Source organism: Pseudorasbora parva, chromosome 11 (genome assembly GCF_024679245.1).
Source record: "Pseudorasbora parva isolate DD20220531a chromosome 11, ASM2467924v1, whole genome shotgun sequence".
NCBI lineage: Eukaryota > Metazoa > Chordata > Actinopteri > Cypriniformes > Gobionidae > Pseudorasbora > Pseudorasbora parva.
In genome coordinates, this window is record NC_090182.1 from 13,359,351 (window position 1) to 13,380,070 (window position 20,720).

At 37.9% G+C, this 20,720-nt stretch overlaps 1 protein-coding gene across 3 annotated transcripts in view; it reads right to left on the reverse strand.

Annotated features, from left to right (window-relative positions):
• Positions 1 to 246: 246 nt before the first annotated feature.
• The window catches only part of LOC137092731 (transcription factor COE3), a 116,762-nt gene continuing 96,288 nt past the window's right edge, over positions 247 to 20,720 (reverse strand). For 2 of the 3 annotated variants that reach the window (XM_067457141.1, XM_067457142.1), the window contains exons 12-16: positions 9,874 to 9,939; positions 9,159 to 9,333; positions 6,324 to 6,506; positions 3,896 to 3,985; positions 247 to 3,029 (exon numbers count right to left, since the gene is read on the reverse strand). In XM_067457141.1, the coding sequence (XP_067313242.1) occupies positions 2,998 to 3,029; positions 3,896 to 3,985; positions 6,324 to 6,506; positions 9,159 to 9,333; positions 9,874 to 9,939 (546 nt within the window). In that variant the 3' untranslated portion in view covers positions 247 to 2,997. The remainder of the gene's footprint in view (positions 3,030 to 3,895; positions 3,986 to 6,323; positions 6,507 to 9,158; positions 9,334 to 9,873; positions 9,940 to 20,720) is intronic. The other variant, XM_067457143.1, reaches the window with a different exon arrangement.

The following is a 20,720-nucleotide window of genomic DNA, read 5'->3' on the forward strand; positions in this document are numbered from 1 at the left end:
CCATCAACTAAGCATTGCTGGCAGGCGGAGCAAACCAAAAGGTCGAAACCTTGGAAGGATGAGCCTCGCTGTGAAGTTTGGAGCAGAGCTGGAGATTTCTGGCATGAGATGGTCCACCCCATGCTGAGAAGCACAGCATAAAAAGTGACTTTTATAACTCGATGGACTGTTGATGGTTTAAAACATTGTGAAAGTGAAAAAGAGGCTGTGCTTCACGTTATAAAGACGCTTGACACAATGTTTTCAAGCCAAATGTAATCTTTATTTTTCTGTTTCTGTACAAAAAGCACGGGATCACAAGAAAAAAAAATCTGAAATAAAAACGAAGGAAAAAACATGCATTTATTTACAGCATGGTCAGAGAGAAAAAAGGGAAACGTAGAATACATCTCCCTATCTGAATTCTAAAGACATTAATTAAACATTGTGCTTTGATATATTTTGATATAATATTTCATATTTCACAAAGATGCAGTACCTTTCTCCATTTCACTTTGAGTTCAACATTTCCAAAGAAAACAGGTTTTGTAAAAGAAAGCAGAAGCCAGCTCTCTACATCTATGACAAAAAACCTTTCACAAGCTATTAGGAAACTCAATGCATGGGTGAAATGGATGGACGTGTGTGTGTGTGTGTGTGTGCGACCGTTTCCAGCCAAGCTCGATCTCTGAGATGTTTTCAAGTGAACTTTGAGATTGAATTCAGCTGTTGTAGTATAATAGGGCACTGTCAAATTGTATTTTCTTTACCCCATTTATGTCTAAACCCCAAAAGGATGAATATGAAGTAATTAGGTCACCTGTGAAATTAAAAGAGGTCTTCAGAAACCACTTTCACATATCATCTTTGCAAACACACACCTTCACATACTTCAAGAAAATAGGGGAAAACCATGACTGGAATATTAAAATGTTACGTTGCTTCCAAGTGCTCACGGCCTGTGATATTGGTCATGTCCAACCAAAGAAACTACCACCTTCATGAAGATAAAGAAACCTGCAATGTGATGATCACCTATGTCATGTTTTCACCTTTTCTCTACTGAGACTTTTGCCATGATCTACTGAAAAAAACAACAACAACATTTTTAATGTATCATATCAGACTTCTACTTTTTTTCTTGATTTGTGATCTGAGATACACACTGTTGGAGCATATCCTATTTTAAGGCATCATTATTTCTCCTATAATTTAATTTCACAGCTAATCCACTGAAATGTGGATAGCAAGTTGCATTTAAATACAGATTGCATAACTTGTGCATGTGTGTGCAACAACAGTATCAATTTCACCACCCAGACAGCAATACAGTGTCGGCTCAGAACAGGCTCACATCTGGTATGCGTTGAATCCACATGTTCCAGATGTGGCCCGGATCTGGGCCGACACTATGTTGCTGTCTGGGCAGCTGAATGGTTCCATGTCAAAATGTGCTCCAATTCAACAGGTTTGGACTTCTCTGATACAATCCATTTCTGGACATGTGATACAATAATCGTGTGGCACATTAGATATGACAGCATAGAAATTTTGACATTTTACCAGTCGACGCTATGTGGCGAAACAACGAATATCTAATGTAAAATAAACCTCAACAAGGACAGAGAAGTATTATGGAAACATTTTAAAAACATCAACAAAATCACATGATGAACGATTTCAGTTATAATGACCAAAGCAAAGAGTAATCAATCCCAAAAAATCATCTGAAAACATACTGGTGCATATAAGTTCTCTTTTTTTTTTTTGTTCTTTTTTTTATTATCATCATTATTATTTTCTTTTGCTTGCTAAGATACATAGCTCTTGTAAGTGCCCCAACAAAAATAGTGCATTAGGAAATAACTATGATCATACACGTTTCACAAGAACACACAAGACAAGAGGAGGAACAAGAACACAAATGCTTTTTGCAAAAAGAAAACATTAAATATACGATTGAAAAAAATGTTTTGTCAATGTTTTTTTTTTTTTTTTTTTTTTACAAAAGTGGTGGAGCTTTGCACCCTGCTTTCAAAAAACAGGTGTCCTGGTCATGTCAAGACCTTTTCTTTTTTTTGTCGTTGTTTTTGTTTTTACAAAAAAAAGTGTAATCCCTTTTATTTTTCACTCTTTTTACAATATCTAAAAGGTATTAAGACATCAAACGTGTTGACATAGATATTTGATACTATTATTCAGGCCTAACTCACCAAAGAAATCCCGAAACGAACTTTATAAATACATACAAAAAAGCACAATAAGAAGTTCAACAATAAGTCTGGTACCTAAATGTGATTAAAACTGCAGAAAGCATTCCTGGCTTAAGTCTACCTATCCACACACCTGGAACTACACTGGAACTACGGAAACAGTATGAGGGAAAATGGCTGACATCCATCATCCTGATGATTGCTAAATATCACGCTCTTCAGTCTGGGATCACTTCGTCTGATGGTTTAAAACAAAAGCAGAAGGAAATAAAATCAGCTTGATGCTAAAAAACCAAAGACATCGCATTTTGTAAATGGGAATGAATGATTTTCGACTGGCGTTTTGAGCTGTGGCAGTCCTGTCTGGATGAGTGGCGTCTCTCTTCTCACAGTGAAACAGGACAGACATACAATATGAAACGAACGGAGAGGAACCAGTCTATAGACAACATCAGCCATGCAAAGAAGCCCTTACGGCCGCGGACGTATCAAAACCTCGGCTTCTAGTTCACATTGCGATATTATCCAGCTTTTCTGCTTCCTGCTCGAAATGCCACCCGGTACGGCGTTCTCAGAGTCTCCAAGGATGAAGTCGTAGAGGGCAAAACAAACACATCTATTGACATTTCAGGACATGGGACATTTCCACATATATATATTTTTTAGCGATCCAGGTGTAGATGTTCTTTTCGGGCAGCTCCTCGTAGGACTGGTGATGTTCGATAAGGGAGTGTCAGACAGATTTGGTGAGCCAGTGAGTTTGTTGTGGGCTCAATGAAGCCTTAGAGGAAGATCAGGTTCCTCTTCACATGGGAGGGACAATCAGACCCGCCATAGCTGGAAGAGAAAAACAACAAGAGGTTAGTAGACAATAATAGAGACGGTTCAAATAACAGATAGCATCTATTTGACTCGGATATACACTGCAAAAATGATTCTCTTACTCTAGTACAAACATCCAAAGCAAGACTTGGGACATTAAGTCTTGTTTTCTGAAAAATGTATCAAAATGAGGTGAGGAGTGTGTTTAAAAGAAGAACAAATATCTGTCTATGGAGTCAGACAAATAATCTTGTTTTCCCTTTAAATTAAGTTTATTTTTCTGACCCCATTGGCAGATGTTTTCTTATTTTCATTTTAAGAAAGCAAGACTAAATATCACAAGTCACTTTCCTTCCCAAGTAAAAGTATCTTGATTTACAAGAATGTTTAGATATTTGTAATGGGACAGAAAATATAATGTCGTGACCTTTTTGAACCATAAAATGATGGTTATTACAGGTCAATATTGCAGCTCATTCCACATTGAATCTGGACTGTGGAATATTTTTTAGCTAAGCTAATATTTATACAGTTTAAAGTGAAGAGTCCATAGAACAAACTGATCTGCAGTCATGTTGTAACATCTTTGAGAATATAAGAATGATTTTGGGCTCGTAAAATGAGAAATGATCTTGAATAAGTTAAAACTCCATGTAACTGTAATTTTGATACTTTTTTATACTATTTGCCCCAACAGACATCACCACCTGCATGAAAAAATATATTTGTATTTATTTATTTTTCTGTAAATACAACCAATCTTAGTAAAAAGTTATGGATCAACTTTGTCCTCAAAATTGTAGTGCCATTTTTTGTGAGATTCTAGAGGAGGGTGTTGTTTCCTGATTGGCTCAGAGTCAGGAGAGGGGTGGGGTGCTCACCCTGTAGGCTGCTCCCATTGGTGCTGGTGCAGGTGGGGGGCGGGGAGGTCTGTGGCCGGACGACAGGCGCGAAGGCGCTCTTCTGTTTGACTGCAGAGATCATATGGACAGGAGAGAATGAGAAAGGGCCCGCAGACAGAGAGATGGAAGTAGGGATGCATGAAGAGGAGGAAGAAGAGGAGGCATGGTGCTCCAATAGAGGGCTGGAGGGGGTGACTGAAACAGACACACACACAGAGACACACACACACACACACGCACACACACCCGCACACACAAAGATGAGAGTTATGAGGTGGGTCATGCCGATTGTTAGAGGGTTAATTGAAGGGGAGGGGCTATGGCAGAGTGAGGCATTATGGGAATGAAACCGTGTACTACCTGCATTGCAAAGTTGATCCATAACTTAGAACTCTTAAAGAGTGTTCATGTCAATGTAGTCCACATTTGACTGGCAAACCACACTTTTGCAGAAGCATCAACATGAGATCTGCTTTCTTTTATTGACACACGTATACGTAAAGCATTCCAGACGATATTACCGGGACATCTAATAAGCGGTCATCTGCATGCTTTGAGAGAAAGACAGGTAATAAAAGCCAACGGTCTTGGCGCTGAATCGTGAGCAGAAAGCTTGAGCATGCTCACCAAACTGGATTAAAACCCACAATGAAGTTTTTTCAATGAAATTCCAATTGAAAACCCTTGCCAACTTGTTTCCCATTTTTATAATGAATGGAAAGCCACGAAACCGCTTTGCGCAAAGCTCGGCCTGCCAAACAAATGCCAATCACACAATATACAGCTGCTATATTTCAAATATATGAACAGTCTTCAGTATATAAACTTCATTTGTAATCGTCAGGCCTCCAGCATTGTGATTCCCCCCCTAAAAAAAGTACAGTAGCAGCAGACGTATTTGCATGAAAGTGCAGACAGAAAGCTCACTATCCTGACCGCAGCGAGAAAGAGAGCATGTGACGGAGTGAGTGAGAGGCATGGAGGAGTCGTTAATGTGTTAGACATGAAAGGAGATGAAAAAACATGAGTGTTTGTGGAGTTAGTTCGGATGGAGACTTTCACAGTGCATGGGACAGCAGACAGACAATAACCTTTCCCTCACAGAACACCCAGACAAACAAACAACCTTAGCATTTCAGATTAGCATTAAGATGCCGGCTGAGTTGTGACCAAATATGCCTGTTGTGATCCACATTTTAGACTCACAAGGATTGATTTTAGCTGGTTGAATCCAACCAATGAGAATCCTAAACATACACTGATGAGTTAACAACCCTGCTGAAACAACTAATATCATCTAACATATCCTGGCTGGTTTGTAGCTGGTGAATCAGTCTACACTCTTAAAAAATAAAGATTCTGTATTGGCATTAACGGTTCCATGTGGAACCTTTAACATCCATGAAATCTTATCAGTGCACAAAAGGCTGTTTATAGTAGAAAAGAGGTCTACTGACAGCTAAAAATAAACTGCCTAAATGTATTTTCTCTCATTGCTAATACTTTCAAAAAACATAATTTTAATTAAACAGGAGTTAAAGTGATAGTTCACTCAAAAATGAAAATTCTATCATTCTATAAAACACAAATGAAGATTAGTTGCGTATCAACCAATAGAGGGACAGAATACTCTGATTCAATCAAAAAGAGTAATTAAAGACAGAATTTTAATTTTGGGGTGAACCATCCCTTTAAACCATTCCAGCACTAAAGTGCATATATTGTTGAATTAGGGCGGTTTGAAAACTGCACATGGAGTATATAGTGTATATCACTGAATTAAATGTAATGCTATTTCCAAAATTCATATTCACAGGTGTGCAAACCTCATACATATAGTCCTTTCAAATGACAAGCACGTTTTAACAAAACAAGCCAAATTTCCAGGCATTGCAGGCCTTTTTTCCGTTTTTAGACCATTTCTAAAAACTAAATTCAAGCACATCAAAACCGTGTGCAAACCCCAAATAAAATTTGAATATTCATTGTCATATATAATAGGGACGTTCACATCACAACTATAATGGTAATGACAAAGAGGAACAACATTATTGGAATAATTTTCAGTTGATGAATAATACAGTAAAAACAGCAATTTGGAATCCACCTGACTTGATGACATAACTGCATTGCATGCTAATCAACAGCATGTTGATAAAAATAGCCATTGTTCTAGGTATAAACGGGCCTTAAGAAAAAAAAAAACGGTCTACTCAAAGATGCCAAAAAGGTTCGGAACACAAAATATGTGTGAAACTCCCCTTTTGGAGCCTTTATTTTTAAGAGTGTAGCTAGTGCGGCTAACTGAAAGTGAAAGTCTTGCTGGATAAACTAGTTAAGAAGCCCAATACACTGGTCTTTTCAGCACAAGTTTCAGGATCTGTTTGTTGACCGACAGGACACTCACTTGCGTAAGGAGAGTTGGCGGCGGATCCGTTGAGGAAACTTGGGGATCCAGGGACGCCCAGGTTGGTCATTCCGGCTCCGTATCCGTTCATGGTGGAGGTGATGGTGTTGTAGTTGGACTGCTGAGGTGTGGAGCTCGGCACATACCCGCGAGGAGACACGCTGTTCGAGTTACGAGAGTAACCTGGAATGTAAGATACCGCGACAGGTTAAGAAGCTTGAAGTTCAAATATAAGACGCTTGATGCGATTTGTAGATGTTGAAGTTGGACTAATGTGTGTCTGTGACATGCTGGGTTTGTGTTTCTAGTGGGTGGAATCCCTTGGTAAGTGTGAGAACATTTACCAACAAGATATCTGACTGCTGTTAAGACTCCGTAAAGTCAAACAAAACTTTGACAATGTTCCCATAAGCAGCAGTGTCTGGGTGTTTTAGACTCTTTTCGCCTGGCGGATTGAAAGATAGACAGGACCAGAGCCATAGATATCACAGAGACTTGAGAGAGAGCTCTTTTTGACAGCAAGTACAAACCTTAGTAACCACCTACGATGAGGACGCAGAAGAGTAAAAACTAAATGAATAAATAAATAAAATTAATATTTAAAAAAAAAATCCCCAGCAAGCTTCTCTCTCTCTATTTTAAACAATGTTCTATTCTTTCAGCTTTCAAACTTTCTAAAGGTTATATTCTTTAAATACAAGTTTATACTGTGCTGTATATTGTAACATGTACAATTGTGAAATATTATTTAAATGTAAAATAACTGATTTGAATATATTTGAATTATAAGATTATATTGTATTATATTTATTCCTGTCATGGCAAAGCTAAATTTTCAGCATCATTACTCAGTCTTCAGTCACATAACCCTTCAGAAATCATTCTAATATGCTGATTTGATACTGAATTATGAAGTCTTTACTGTCACTTTTGATCAATTCAATAATTGTTTTACTGACCCCAATCTTTTACATTTATTTCAATTCAATTTAGCAAGAAAAGAAATATATCGTTTTCAGGAAAACAAGTAATGTGGATTTTTGCAATCATACATTTGGAGTCGGAGTCACATGAGCGGCAACATAACTGCATCATAAGCTGCAAATATCATTCGTTAGCAGAGAGCTGATGTTCGTTAATCTAAGAACTTCCCTAAATAAACTGTTACCTACGTGGGTTGATAAGCTGCATGAAAGTGGTGGTGTACTCTGTAAATCAGTTTGCAACTTAATTAGAACTTGAAAAAATAATTAGTTTGATGGATGAATGAGCAAAGCAGCAAGCTAACCGAATTAAATCCTGCTGAAGTTTCACTGCATACAAGCATGAAGTATGAAATGCAATATTTTTATAATGGCTAACGGCCCTTTCCCATGACCTCATGGATTCCTGTAGGTGTTCCTTTCCTGCGTGAATGAGGAAAACAGACGAGAGGAGAACGGGATGAGTGCTAGCAGGAGGGAAAGCAGAGAGTGTCAAGGGAGAGAGAGTTCCTCTGTCTTCTCGTCTCTCTCTCTCTCTCTCTCTCTCTCTCTCTCTCTCTCTCTCTCTGATATAAGGAGAGTGATCTGTTCATCTCACATCCATTCCCACTTCCTGTCTGTGAGTGTCAGAGCTTGTGGGTGAAGAGAAACATGGCTCGATATTGAAAACACTTGTGCATGGAAATGCTCACACACAGGGCATGAGATGCACATATGCGAGGTCAAAGGAAATTGCAATTCTGACGCAGAAATGACATAATTCAGATGTTTTAAGCAACTTCTTGCAGATTTTAGTGGCATTTTAAGCAACCAATCTTGGTATTAATTGTATCCATTTATGTGGAATTAAACTCATGACCTTGATGGGGACACTTTAGCAGTCAGCTAATATTACATAATTACACATTTAAAATAACCATTTCCTATGTGAATTTATTTTAAAATGTAATTTATTCATGTGATGTCAAAGCTGAATTTTCAGCATCATTACTCCAGTCTTCAGTGTCACATGATCCTTCAGAAATCATTCTAATATGCTGATTTAATGCTTAAAATAATATCATGGTTTATGACATTGCTTTACTCTTAGAATTATAAACGAGTAATTGCTAATTATTATCTCGGTTTTAATACACAGACAAACCCAAATGCACACGTGCTGTGCTCATAAACTGCGTTTGCATTTGCAAATAACGTGTTTGATTCTTGTAGCGCTGTCATCCTGAGTCTCTCAGCTCGTTCACAGCCTGTGCCGCTCACACTTCTCTCAGGAGTGACAGGGAGTGTGTACACACACAGCCTCACTCTCATGAATGTGTCGTTTCTATGAGCAGGTGAGTGTGAGTGACAGTTTTGAGTGCTGTGGGTGACAGGCCTGCCAAAACACAGCCATGTGATCGTCATGTACAGTGCTGCTGGTCTGGGGCTGTACTTGGGTGTGAAGCTCACCAAAAGACAGATGAACAGATCCAGACACGGACTGACAGACTGTGGGACTGAATGTAAGTGTTTGTTGAGTAGTTTCGAGTTTTCGTGAAATCGTGTCTCAATCAGAACCAGTCAAACACTTTTTAGGGCTGTCAATGCAGCACATTAGACAAATTAATTCAAAAGAAAATAGTGTGGTAAAATGATAACACAATTAAGCCTGACCCATCCTTAAATCAAGTCTTGATTGTCATTTGTGGTGGGTTGTAGCCACTGATTGGCTTCATGTTTTTTTAAATATTAAGGTATACAGTAAATTTGATTAGATTGACAGCTGTGCACAAGGTGTTTGAATTGAATGTGCAATTCAGGGCTTAATATGTCACACACACACACACACACACAAACACACACACACACTGACCTTGGTCTCCCTGTGTGGCTTCAGAGATGTTGACTGCGAGCTGGCTGCTGAAAGAGTTAACTCCCATCATGCCCGAGTGAGCGCTGGAGCCTGTGAGCGAGGGCAACTGGTTATGGCTCCGTGGCACGCTGTACAGCGCCTCCGTCAGGTCTGCAGCACGCTTTAAAATTATCTCCTAATCAATACAGAGAACACACACACAAAGAGAGAGAAAGAAAGAGTTGAAATGATAATCAGTGGTGTTCTCAATGGGTTTCAAGATATTCAATTAAATGGTGGCTCCAACCATAGCAAAAATTATAAAAGAAAACAAAAATGCTCTTGAATATTTTTTTTTATGAAATTATTATTATTAGTAGTAGTAGCATATTAATATATTGGTAACATTATTTTATACTGTATTTCACATCAATGCTATTCTAAATATTTCTATATAATTAGACATTATATAAATTATATATATATATATATATATATATATATAAATATCTTAAAATATTTTTAAAAATCTGTCTGCATATATATATATATATATATATATATATATATATATATATATATATATATATATATATATATATATATACATATATACATACATATACATACATATTTTTAATATACAAATTATATAGAATTGTTATAAAATGTTCATATATATCTTTTTTTTTCAGCTATGTATATAAAATCATGACATTTCTTGTGATTTTCATACCTGATTGTTATGTGGCATCCCATACAGCGCCTCCACCAGGTCTGCAGCTCTCTTCAGCAGTACCTCCTAATAACATACACACAAACACTTTTTTAGTCCTAAATAATATTGCTCAGCAAAAAGAAACACCATAACAAAGTATAATTAAATAAAATAAATAGATCATCTTTGCCTAAAGTAATTTACAAAAATGTAATATATATATATATATATATATATATATATATATATATATATATATATATATATATAAAGCCAAAAAAGAGGAAACCAAACATGTGATGAGGCGGACAGAAAAAGAAGCTGTTGGAATCTCATTTACACCAACCTGTCACACACACACACACACACACACACACACACACACACACACACACACACACACACACACGCGCACACACACAAATACACAATCAACCTGTGCCAAATCACACAAACAGGGATCCAGGGCTGCGATCCTTTCAGACTACACATATGCTCCACTGTCATTCTTCACACGGCGTGTGTGACTGTGTGTGTTTGTGCGTGTTATCCTGTAGTGTTCCTGTGTAAGTCACACGTTTCCACTGGCCCACAGACTCCATTCTGGTCTCAATACACCAAACCGAATCCAAGGGAGGACATGAGCACTTTACAACGGCTTCTTATGCATAATCATTTTCCATCTGCTCCATCTGTACTAAATTAACTTATAAATTAACTTATTACTAATAATCTTTCTAAATTTTATCTCCTACATTTTGTCTTCAAAAATCACTTTTGTCCAACACATTGGTTTATTTATTGACCACAATTTATTGTCAATAAATAAAGATAAGAGAATACAGAGGACAGGACTAGATGGAGGCAGATCATTCACTGTGGCAACCCTTGAAGGGAACAGCCGAAAGAAGAAGAAGAAGAAAACAATCATTTCTCTCATTTCTAATTTATTTTAGTTTTTATGAGCTCATCAGTATATTTTATTGTAAAGAAATAAAATAATAAACATATAGTTAATCCACGGCTAGCCATGCGTTCAAAGATTTGAATCCACGATGCATGAGTCGAAGAACCACCCGACATGAAGCATGTATAACATTATATATATATAGTCCCCGATGATGTCTGTAACATTTTTTTTTATTACTTATTCAAAATAGGTTTCTAATGCTCACCAAGTAATATTGTAAAATATTATTACAATTTAAAAGAACTGTTTTCTATTTTATAATATATTTATTCCTGTGATCAAAGCTGAACTTTCAGCATCATTACTCCAGTCTTTAGTGTCACATGATCCTTCAGAAATCATTCTAATATGCTGATTTGATATTCAAGAAACATTTATTATTATCAATGTTGAAAACGGTTGCTTTACAGCTGCTAAGTATTCTTGTGGAAACTGTTTATTTTAAATAAAAAGTTTCAAAGAACAGCATTTATTAGAAATATGAATAGTTGTGAGATAATATCTCTATATGAGATAATCACATTAAAAAGTATGCAAAAGTATTAATAAAAAAAACAAAAACAAAAAAACAACAACTTTGAATGCTAGGCATATGACCCCAAATCCTAAATTCAATAACAAGTGACTAAGTGACACCTTTTAAGGCATGGTTGACTTAATTTTAATTTAATAACAATTTTCAATGTAGGAAATATGTTACGGTGCTGCGGTGTATGGTGCTCTATAGTGTCTCTCTCTCCTCTCTTTCTCTCTCTCTCTCTCTCTCTCTCTCTCTCTCTCTCTCTCTCTCTCTCTCTCTCTCTCTCTCTCGCTCTCTCTCAAATGTACACTCTTAAAATAGCCATATAAGAACCATTTTTAGTTTCCAAAAGAACCTTTTAGTGAACAGTTCTTAAAATAATATTTTTTTTTCTTAGTGTGAAGAACATTTGAATGAAAAAATAAAGAACCATTTTCTACTATAATGAGCCTTTTGTGGAATGGAAAGGTTCTGTGGATATTAAATGTTCTTCACTGAACCATATAAGCCAATAAAGAACCTTTATTTTTAATAGTATAGATTTGGGCCAGTATGTTCACGCTAAAGAGGAGGATCATGCTCTCTCTCACACACAGCATTCAGAGATACACAGAGAGGTGTGGAGGTGATACAGAGGAAGCCAGAGCTGGTATTATGGCAACCTCTACTGGAGCTCCCCGGGGTATTGCATTGAAACCTATCCCACACACACACACACACACACACACACACACACACACACACACACACACACACACACACACACACACACACAGAGAGAGAGACAGATGAAAGTATAGAGTAAACACAGACAAAGAGAGAAAAGAAAAAAACAAAAAACAGGTTGGCTACAGAGAGCAGGACAAAGAGAGGAAACGGCAGAGTAATTGTAAATCTCATGACGAGAGGTGAAAGAGAGAGATGCAGACAGAAAACAGCGCTGAAAGATGAGCAAAGGGGGAAAGGGTTGGAAGAAAACAAAGGAAAAAAAGACTCGAGGGACGGAGAGAAGACAGAAGAAGACAAAGTGAGGGAAATATGCACAAATAAAGTGGAAACGAGTGAGTGAGTGATATGTAGAGAGAGAGAGAGAGAGAGAGAGAGAGAGAGAGAGAGAGAGAGAGAGAGAGAGAGAGAGAGAGAGAGAGAGAGAGAGAGAGAGAGAGAGAGAGAGAGAGAGAGAGATGAAGAGGGGAAGTTCTAGCTGTTTTTCTCCCTCAAGAGTTGCCAGGTAAGAGGCAGCTGGGGTTCCTGGCAAACCTATCATTACTGTACGTGAGAACAACAGCCTGTGTCTATACACACTCACACACACTGGAAATATTACACTAATTCTACAACTGTACACAAATCAAGCATGTTGAAATTAAAGGAAATATTGCTCATATTTACAAACAAGTATAGACCCCAAATCAGAAAACTCTATTCACAAATCTGAGTATATTTAAAAATATATCAAATCAAATACACTTAACTTAATGGTATAAGTGTTCCCAGCATACACCATACATCTTATGTCCCCAAAAAGTGAATCTAAGCTACACACAAACAAATTAAGCTATATACACAAATACCGCTTAATAATTCATGATAAAAATGCAGGACTCATGCTGAAACATTAGTTTTCAAATAAATAAAGTGAGTAAATAAATGTAAATAAAAAGTAATGTACTTTTCAATGTATTGTTCATAAATCAAATTATCCATAACCTTTATAAATAAATAATGACAACCATTTCATCTTCTGAATATCTCAAAATAAAAGCGTTTTCAGACTTTTCTTATTTCTAGGGAATTTTTTTGCTCCTTGTCCCCGAAAAGTGTATCTGGGCCAGAAATACACACACTTATGAAGCTAAAATAAACAAATATGCCATAATACATGCAGAAAAGCAGAGCTCAGGCTGGAACATTAGCTCTCAGGTTTCTCACATCTATGTCATGCAAACATTAGCAGGGCCTGCATCTGTGAAGTGCAGCTCTTAGTGACTGTTTTATGCCAGGCCACGAGGCCCTGAAACTGAAGACTTTCTGGCTGAGTTTCTGAACACACTGTGTGGAAACTGTTACATTTACGAGGAAGAACAACAGTGGCCTTCAGATCAGTCAGAGAGGCAGAAACAGGCTCAGGAAACCACCAACAACTGTGATATTCCTTTGGAGTTTCACTTTAAGAGCTCATCTGGGTGTGGTAGTGCACATACATACACACGCACGCAAGAGAGGATCGGGGGGCATATGGAGATGAGGGCACTAGGCTTCCTCCTCCTCCTCATCCTCATTTACTTCCATTTCCCACGACAAAATATGACCTTAGAACTAACAGTCCTTCCTCAGCCAATCAACAACGAGCAGTAACGATCCTCACAGATGGCTCAAGTCAATGACAAACACGAGAGAGAGAGAGAGAGAGAGAGAGAGAGAGAGATGATACATAGTGCTCTGTTGTTTCTGCATTATTTAATGTAACATGTTTATTTAACCTTTACATTAGTTATATAGTGTGATGAGTATGAACTTGTTTTGCAAACTCCAAAACTAAATAAAAAAGGAATGTGAGTAGAATCGGACAAGAGGGCACCTTGAGAACATGCCCAAAACAAGACCTGTCATCATTACCTTACATTTTAAAATAAGTACACACAAAAATGTCCTATCATTATAAAAATAACTGTTGTCTGAATATTTTATATATATATATATATATATATATATATATATATATATATATATATATATATTACACTGTAAAAACATTTTACTACATAAACAAAAATTAAAACCATTCATTTTAATTAATATGACAAAATCAACCTGATTATACAGTATAAGAAAAAAAAGTTCTTTGTATTATGTATCAATTTAGTGCAATATTTTGTAAATTCACTCCTATTTATTCATATTATCCATACATGTAAATACGTTTCATAATCTGTAAATATGTCTATTCTGGCTAACTGTGTCTTTATATTTGTTTCATATTGTAATTATTTAATTGCGTTTTATATGTGTCTTTTTATTTATATGCATGCATTGGAAAGATTGTTTATAGCACCCAGTTTCATGCAACTATTAGCGTATAGTGTGTGTTTATGAGTGCTGTTTTAAGTGTGTGTGTGTGTGTGTGTGTGTGTGTGTGTGTGTGCACCTTGTACATAAAGTATTTCTTTTTTTACTGTATGGTCGTCTCGATTTTACGGTGTTTCTTTATTATACGCGGCAGGCCTCCCTCCCTTTATCTGCCCATCTGTACGTGTCTCTGGTTTGGTTCTCCCCTGCTCTCGTGCCTGATGCCGTCCAGGTATGGGGCTCTTGTTCTAGGCTGCCTCCCCGCTGCAGTTCCCTGTGTCCGGCCCCAGACGCCCAACCTGTCCCTGGTTCAACAGCGCTCTGCCATCCACACCCAGTGGGCAATCTGTCACCAACACAGCCTTGGCACTGGCAGCACACCCCTCATCTCGCGCACTCTCTCTCTTTCTTTTTCATACCCTCTTTCTCCTTTGCTCTCCTCTCCTGTCCTGTCTTCCCTCTGGCCCCGGCTCAGTTCATTAATCTCCATTATAAAACAGAAGTTAGTTAATGTCTCTGATGCTCGCTGGCTACGACACCCTGCCACGGGCCCTTTGGCACAACATGAACACATGCGCACGCGCACACACACACACACACACACACACACGCTTAACTATTCACATCTTCACAAACGCATTGACAAATACTTGCATGAAACAAAACAAATCACACACAGATTTAGTAGTACACAAGTTCTGTGTTTACATAAAGTACTAATAATCTAATATGAACTTGTACTATTTAGCTAAAGAAATTATTTTTAAAAATCAAGTAGGGCTCATTGGTTTAGAGGGAAATGTATCTCTTACTTAGGTTTAGAGAGTTTATTAAACGCCTAACCCTAAGTACACTGAAAAAAAATAATAAAAAAATAAGGGTTTACTTTAAAACAATTTTCTCTCAGAAATTGCTAGTAAATTTGGTTAGCCTGTAAAATATAACAAGAAAATACTTATTTGAGAAAAGAAACAGAACGATGGAGAGAGATATAAAATAACTTCAAACAGCCACGAGGTGAATAAACTGTACAGTTCTGCTCTGTGGACTTAGCTTTATACTTCATTATTTATGTGGCGTCTACAGAACGACCTGCGGCTACTTTACACACGTTCCCCTCACACATCTCTACAAACTATTTCACATCACACTTTCTCTGCCAAAACAAAAAGTCCGGCACATTCCCTATCAAATTAAGTCTGCCAGCAGAACTCAGCACTGCGTTCCCTGTAGTCAAGCTGCTCTATAACCCCAATATCACTTGGAGGCTCAATACTCACTCTGTTGAACCCCTAATGAAATGCAATCAATGATTGATAAGGTGGCAGTTGCCCTCTAGTAGACCCGCTGATGATTACAGCCGGTCGGCCTGAGCACCTGACCCTGCTCTGGGCTCCAGAGGTGTGCCACCCGGCCCTGGGAGAGACAGGCCCAGCGCCTTTTGTCTTATTAGCTGACTGTCGAGGTGTAAAGATCTGCCGCCTGCCAGGCATACAATTAGTCATCCTGTGATCTTTATTACTCTAGGGTGGTGGTCTTTCTTAGCAGAGCCCCAATTCGACACACTCTCTTCCTTACCCGGGAGCCCCAGGTAATGCTGGGGATCAGGTGATTGGACCTTACGGAGGGTCCCTCGCGTCATGGGTTAAGGACGAGGCAGGAGTCTCTTTTGTGCTACCAAGAGGACTGTGAGTGATCCTCTGCAGGGTCAGAGGAATCGGCCCACTCCATCACCCCTGGTTCCCCCATTTCCTCCATAATAACTTTTGCAAAATTGTTTACAGCTTTTCAGGACCCTCTTGATATGGTTCTTGAGGTGGCTATATAGTTCTTGAGACACTAAAAGTACTTATAGTATTAATATTTAATTATTATTATTTAATTAAATTATATGTTTTTTCAGATCAGGATGCACATTATATGACTTTACGCTATTAGTAATTTTCATTTCAACATAATTGTCTGAGTTTTGTCTTGCAACCCAAATAGCCTCTGGGCACCCATAGCACAAATGTCAACATAACAAAAGTCTTCTAAAAATTGTTATATGTTTCTATATGCATAAACAACAACAGAAGTGTGATTTACCTGCATGGAACAATATTTGTTATTATTACCTAAAAATAGAACTATTAAAAACATTTTTGTTAATTGAAATAAAGCTATTAAATAAAGCTTTTAAAAATATAAATATTGTATGAAAAACTGCAAGAAATGTTGCCTTGGCAACTAAATAATTGTAAGTTAAAGAAATAAAATTACTACCTGGGAATACATAAACTGAACTAAATGAAATGAAATGGAATAAATAAATAAATAAATAAATAAATAAATAAAGTAAAAACAAAAATAAAAGCTAAATATTAATAATGATAATATATACATTATACTCAAATTACACTAAATAAAAACACTGGACCAAATATTATATTAGTATTAGTCATATTACCAAGTGTTTGGTTGCACTTTATTTTACAGTACATGTACTTACCTAAGAAAATACTGGGTAATATAAGGTAACCACAGGGGTTAAGGTTAGGTTTAAGTTGAGTTAGTACCAGAGTTAGTCCTTTATTACCCAGTTAATGTAATTACTGTAATAAGTATGTACATGGACAAGACTGCTACAGTTTGTAGCAACATCATCCATTTATCATCCTTCCTTTTAAAAGCCTATTATTTAGTTATCCAAACTATGTGCAATTTATATCCTCAGCTGCATTCTATTATTTGCATTTAGCATTGTTTTTAGCATTAGCATTAGACTGTCCGAGAACATCACAAGAAAAAAGTTATACTTATGTCTGTAAAACCTTTTTCAGTTCTAATTGGAACCTTTATTTTTAAGAGACAGGTCGGGAAGGGTTCGGACTCTACGAGAGAATCGCTCGGGGAGGCATGCGAGCGGCTCCTTCCCTTGAGAGGTGTTCTGGATGAGCTGGATTCATGTCTGCATGTTAATCTCTTCACTCTACCTGCCAAAAGGCAGAGAGCACGTGTTACGGTGCATCAAGATGCTGTGTTCCTCTCCTTTTCTTTTTCACAGACCTCACTAGCCCAGTACCACAGCATGAAACCATCTCAACACTCCCGGCCCCCTGCTGTCTTTGTGTGTGTGCGTGTGTGTATGCGTGTGTGTGTGTGTGTGTGTGTGTGTGTGTGTGTGTGTGTGTGTGTGTGTGTGTGTGTGTGTGTGTGTGTGAAGTGTATGTGGGTGAATGGGTCACGAGGAGTTGCTCAGACGCTCTACAGTTCATTCAGCACAGGTAACAAGGTGAGTCTGTTTGACTTTAGATTGGCCTGGCTCTCGGCTCTCTAGCCCTGAAGGCTGTCTCCCGACAAGCCTGTTTCTATCTTCCCCCTATCTTTTCTTCCTCCTGTTTTCCCCTTGCTTTCTTTCCAGGGGCTCAATTATGGGAGGATGGTTCTCAAGCGCCCGGCGAGAGCAGATCAGCTGACCCGGGAGAGCAAGCCATCCGACAGGTCCCCTAACAATGATAAATCACATACACACTGAGCCTGGCGAGCAGAGGTCCACCACACACACACATACGCATGTACAACATTACAACTTGCGCACACACAAGCTTATGGTGCTAATAAAGAGCAACTGATAAAGTAAAATGTGCCAACATGACAAGGCAAAGGTAGTCAATAATAGACTTCCTCTTTAAAGAAGCTGCACAGAAGTATAAACAGGGCTTAAAATGGAGAGCGGGGCTATTTTTCACGCAGGTAATATCTAGTAATAGCTAATATTGAGTCAAAAGTCCATAAATGTATTTTGTAAAACTAGCTTTTTTTTGTTGGTTTTAAACATCTAATTAGAATTTTTTTGTGCAAATTCAGATTAGCAAGTTACAAGCTGGTTGTACTTTATGGATTTAACCCTTAATGCAAATAGTGTAACAATAATGCATAATGTAAAACATTGGGGCATGTTTTCACAAAAGTCAGGGTGTGAACAACAAACTATATTGTTTTTCCTGGGCAATCATGGTTGCAATATTAAACAGCTTTTTATGTTCAAGATTCGCATCCATAGGGAAATTTACTTTACTCAAGAAAAAAGTGCGACAACTAGCCCTAGTCTCCACTATCTACTTTTGTCTAGGGCTTCTGAGAGCTGCCACATGCATATGACTGAGCAGAAAGCCCATTTATAAATATTGCAGCATGCAAACAGCATGACTTTTTTGGTTAATTTAATGTGCATCTGACTGTCTTATGTTGGAGGCAAACTCGGTTGCTAAGAGAGACCACCATTCTGAGTTCACAAGACACGGCATAATCCAGGTGTCCGTTAGAGTGGATCTCACAGGTCGTTAACCTCACGGTAAACTGGGACTTGAGTCCCAAATGCCAGAGAGAAACGCAGCTGCCTGCGGGACAGAGGAGCATCCTGAATCACGTCCATATTCATGATCTATCTGGACGGAGAGGTGCGTGCTCACGGCCAAACCTGGGACTGGAAATGAAATTATAGATAAACCTGATACATGCCTGGCCCCAGCAAAGGTCGTCAGACAAACACAGCTGGGTTTCGAAATGCTGGGGCTATCACTGGCACACACACTGCAGATCTGATCAGGGGTTTGGAAAGAGTCGAGTAAATGCAAAAACACAGTCAAACTCTGTTGTGCTGTCAAACTAATCTGTAATGCAAAAATAAATCAATAAATCAGATGATCAGATTACTCAGTTATTTTTCAATAACACAATGCTCCTGCCCAAATTGTTAAGACAACCAAGAAGTGGCTTGAGAACAAGTCCATCATGTTTTCATGTTTTGGCCTGATCAGAGTCCAGATCTATAGTGAATATTTGGTCTCACATTAAACTCAAACGAACATTTTTCAACCGTTTGAAGTTTGAACATGAACTCTTTGAAGCCATTAACGTTGGAGGGAACAACACTTACTGTCAGTAAAGAGCACACTGTTGGGGCAATTTGGTCCTAAGTTACTTTATCTACAGTATTTGTGCATTTCCTGATCAGTGATTTGTGATTTACAATGGTTAAGACCATTCAAAGACCACTAAATAGTTTGCCATTTTTGGCTTGGTGCTTTTTTCCCCAGGAGTATGTGTCTATGTATATATCTGCAGTTTATATATATATTAATTTTATATATAAATATCAGTTTATATATATCATTTATTATTTATTTGTCTATTTATTTACTTATTTGCATGCTGGATTACTTATTTATTCACTTAGTTATTTATGTACCTCCTTTACTGCCTTATGTATTTACTTGGTTATTTATTTATAGGACTGTGTCAAAAAACGAGGCACCAGGAACAAGCTGGAAAAAAAAACTGTCTACATTCTTATTGAGTTTTCCTCTTGAATGTATAAGTATATAAGAGGTGATAGCTGGCGGTCTCCTCTTGCCACGTATCACAGCATCAAAGCGGCCAGACAATGTATGCTCACTATTAGTATCAATTTACAAATAAACTGCTTTTTTGGTGACTGGATCTCAGATGTCAGATTTTGATAAATGGTTTCAATTTGGCAGCTGTTTTAAAGTGTCAGTCCGCATCAGATCTGATCCCCTCCTACACCAGAGCCCTGCCCGAAAGAATCTCTCTCACTTAGCTTCCTGCCTTTTTAGGGGAAAATAATCTTTTCATACTAACCAGGCGGCAAACCGCCCTGGGCACCTGACGGCACATCGAGTTTTTGCACTCGACTCGATGTGTGTGCGTACGTATACATGTGTGTTTTGTATATATACGCACAGTCTGCACCCGTTGCATATCAGCTTTGTTCTTTGATTTGTTGCTTGTTGCTGCCCCAAAGCTGAAATATGCCACAAGCATGGATAACAGCACAGATCTAACCTCCATCTCACCCTCTCAAAGCCAGCATCACACAAACAGTTGTTTTTTCATTCACAAGCTGGTACGAGCTGCTCTTCTACGTTATCAAACAGAAGACCCTCAGGCTTTTAGAATCAAGGTTTGCTTCACAGACATAAAAACACCCGTACAACAGCAAGAATGGAGATGCAAAGCCAAATCAGAGGCTGAAATATTCAGTGCCCATGTTGCGAAAGCTTTAAAACTATTTTAAAATTGATGTCAAGCGTTGTTTTTTTTTTGTTTGTTTTTTCAGAAGAGGTTGTGTTAATCATTTGTTTTTTTAACTTGGTATTAAGATTCATTTTGGTTGACTGGATCACACGTAGACGAGGGAGACACATTCCATTTTACACCTGGTGTTTTAATCTGCCTCTTTTGTCCATTCTCAACCTCTTCTGTCCTGAATTCTTCCAGGGGAGGGTCTATGGGCGAAGT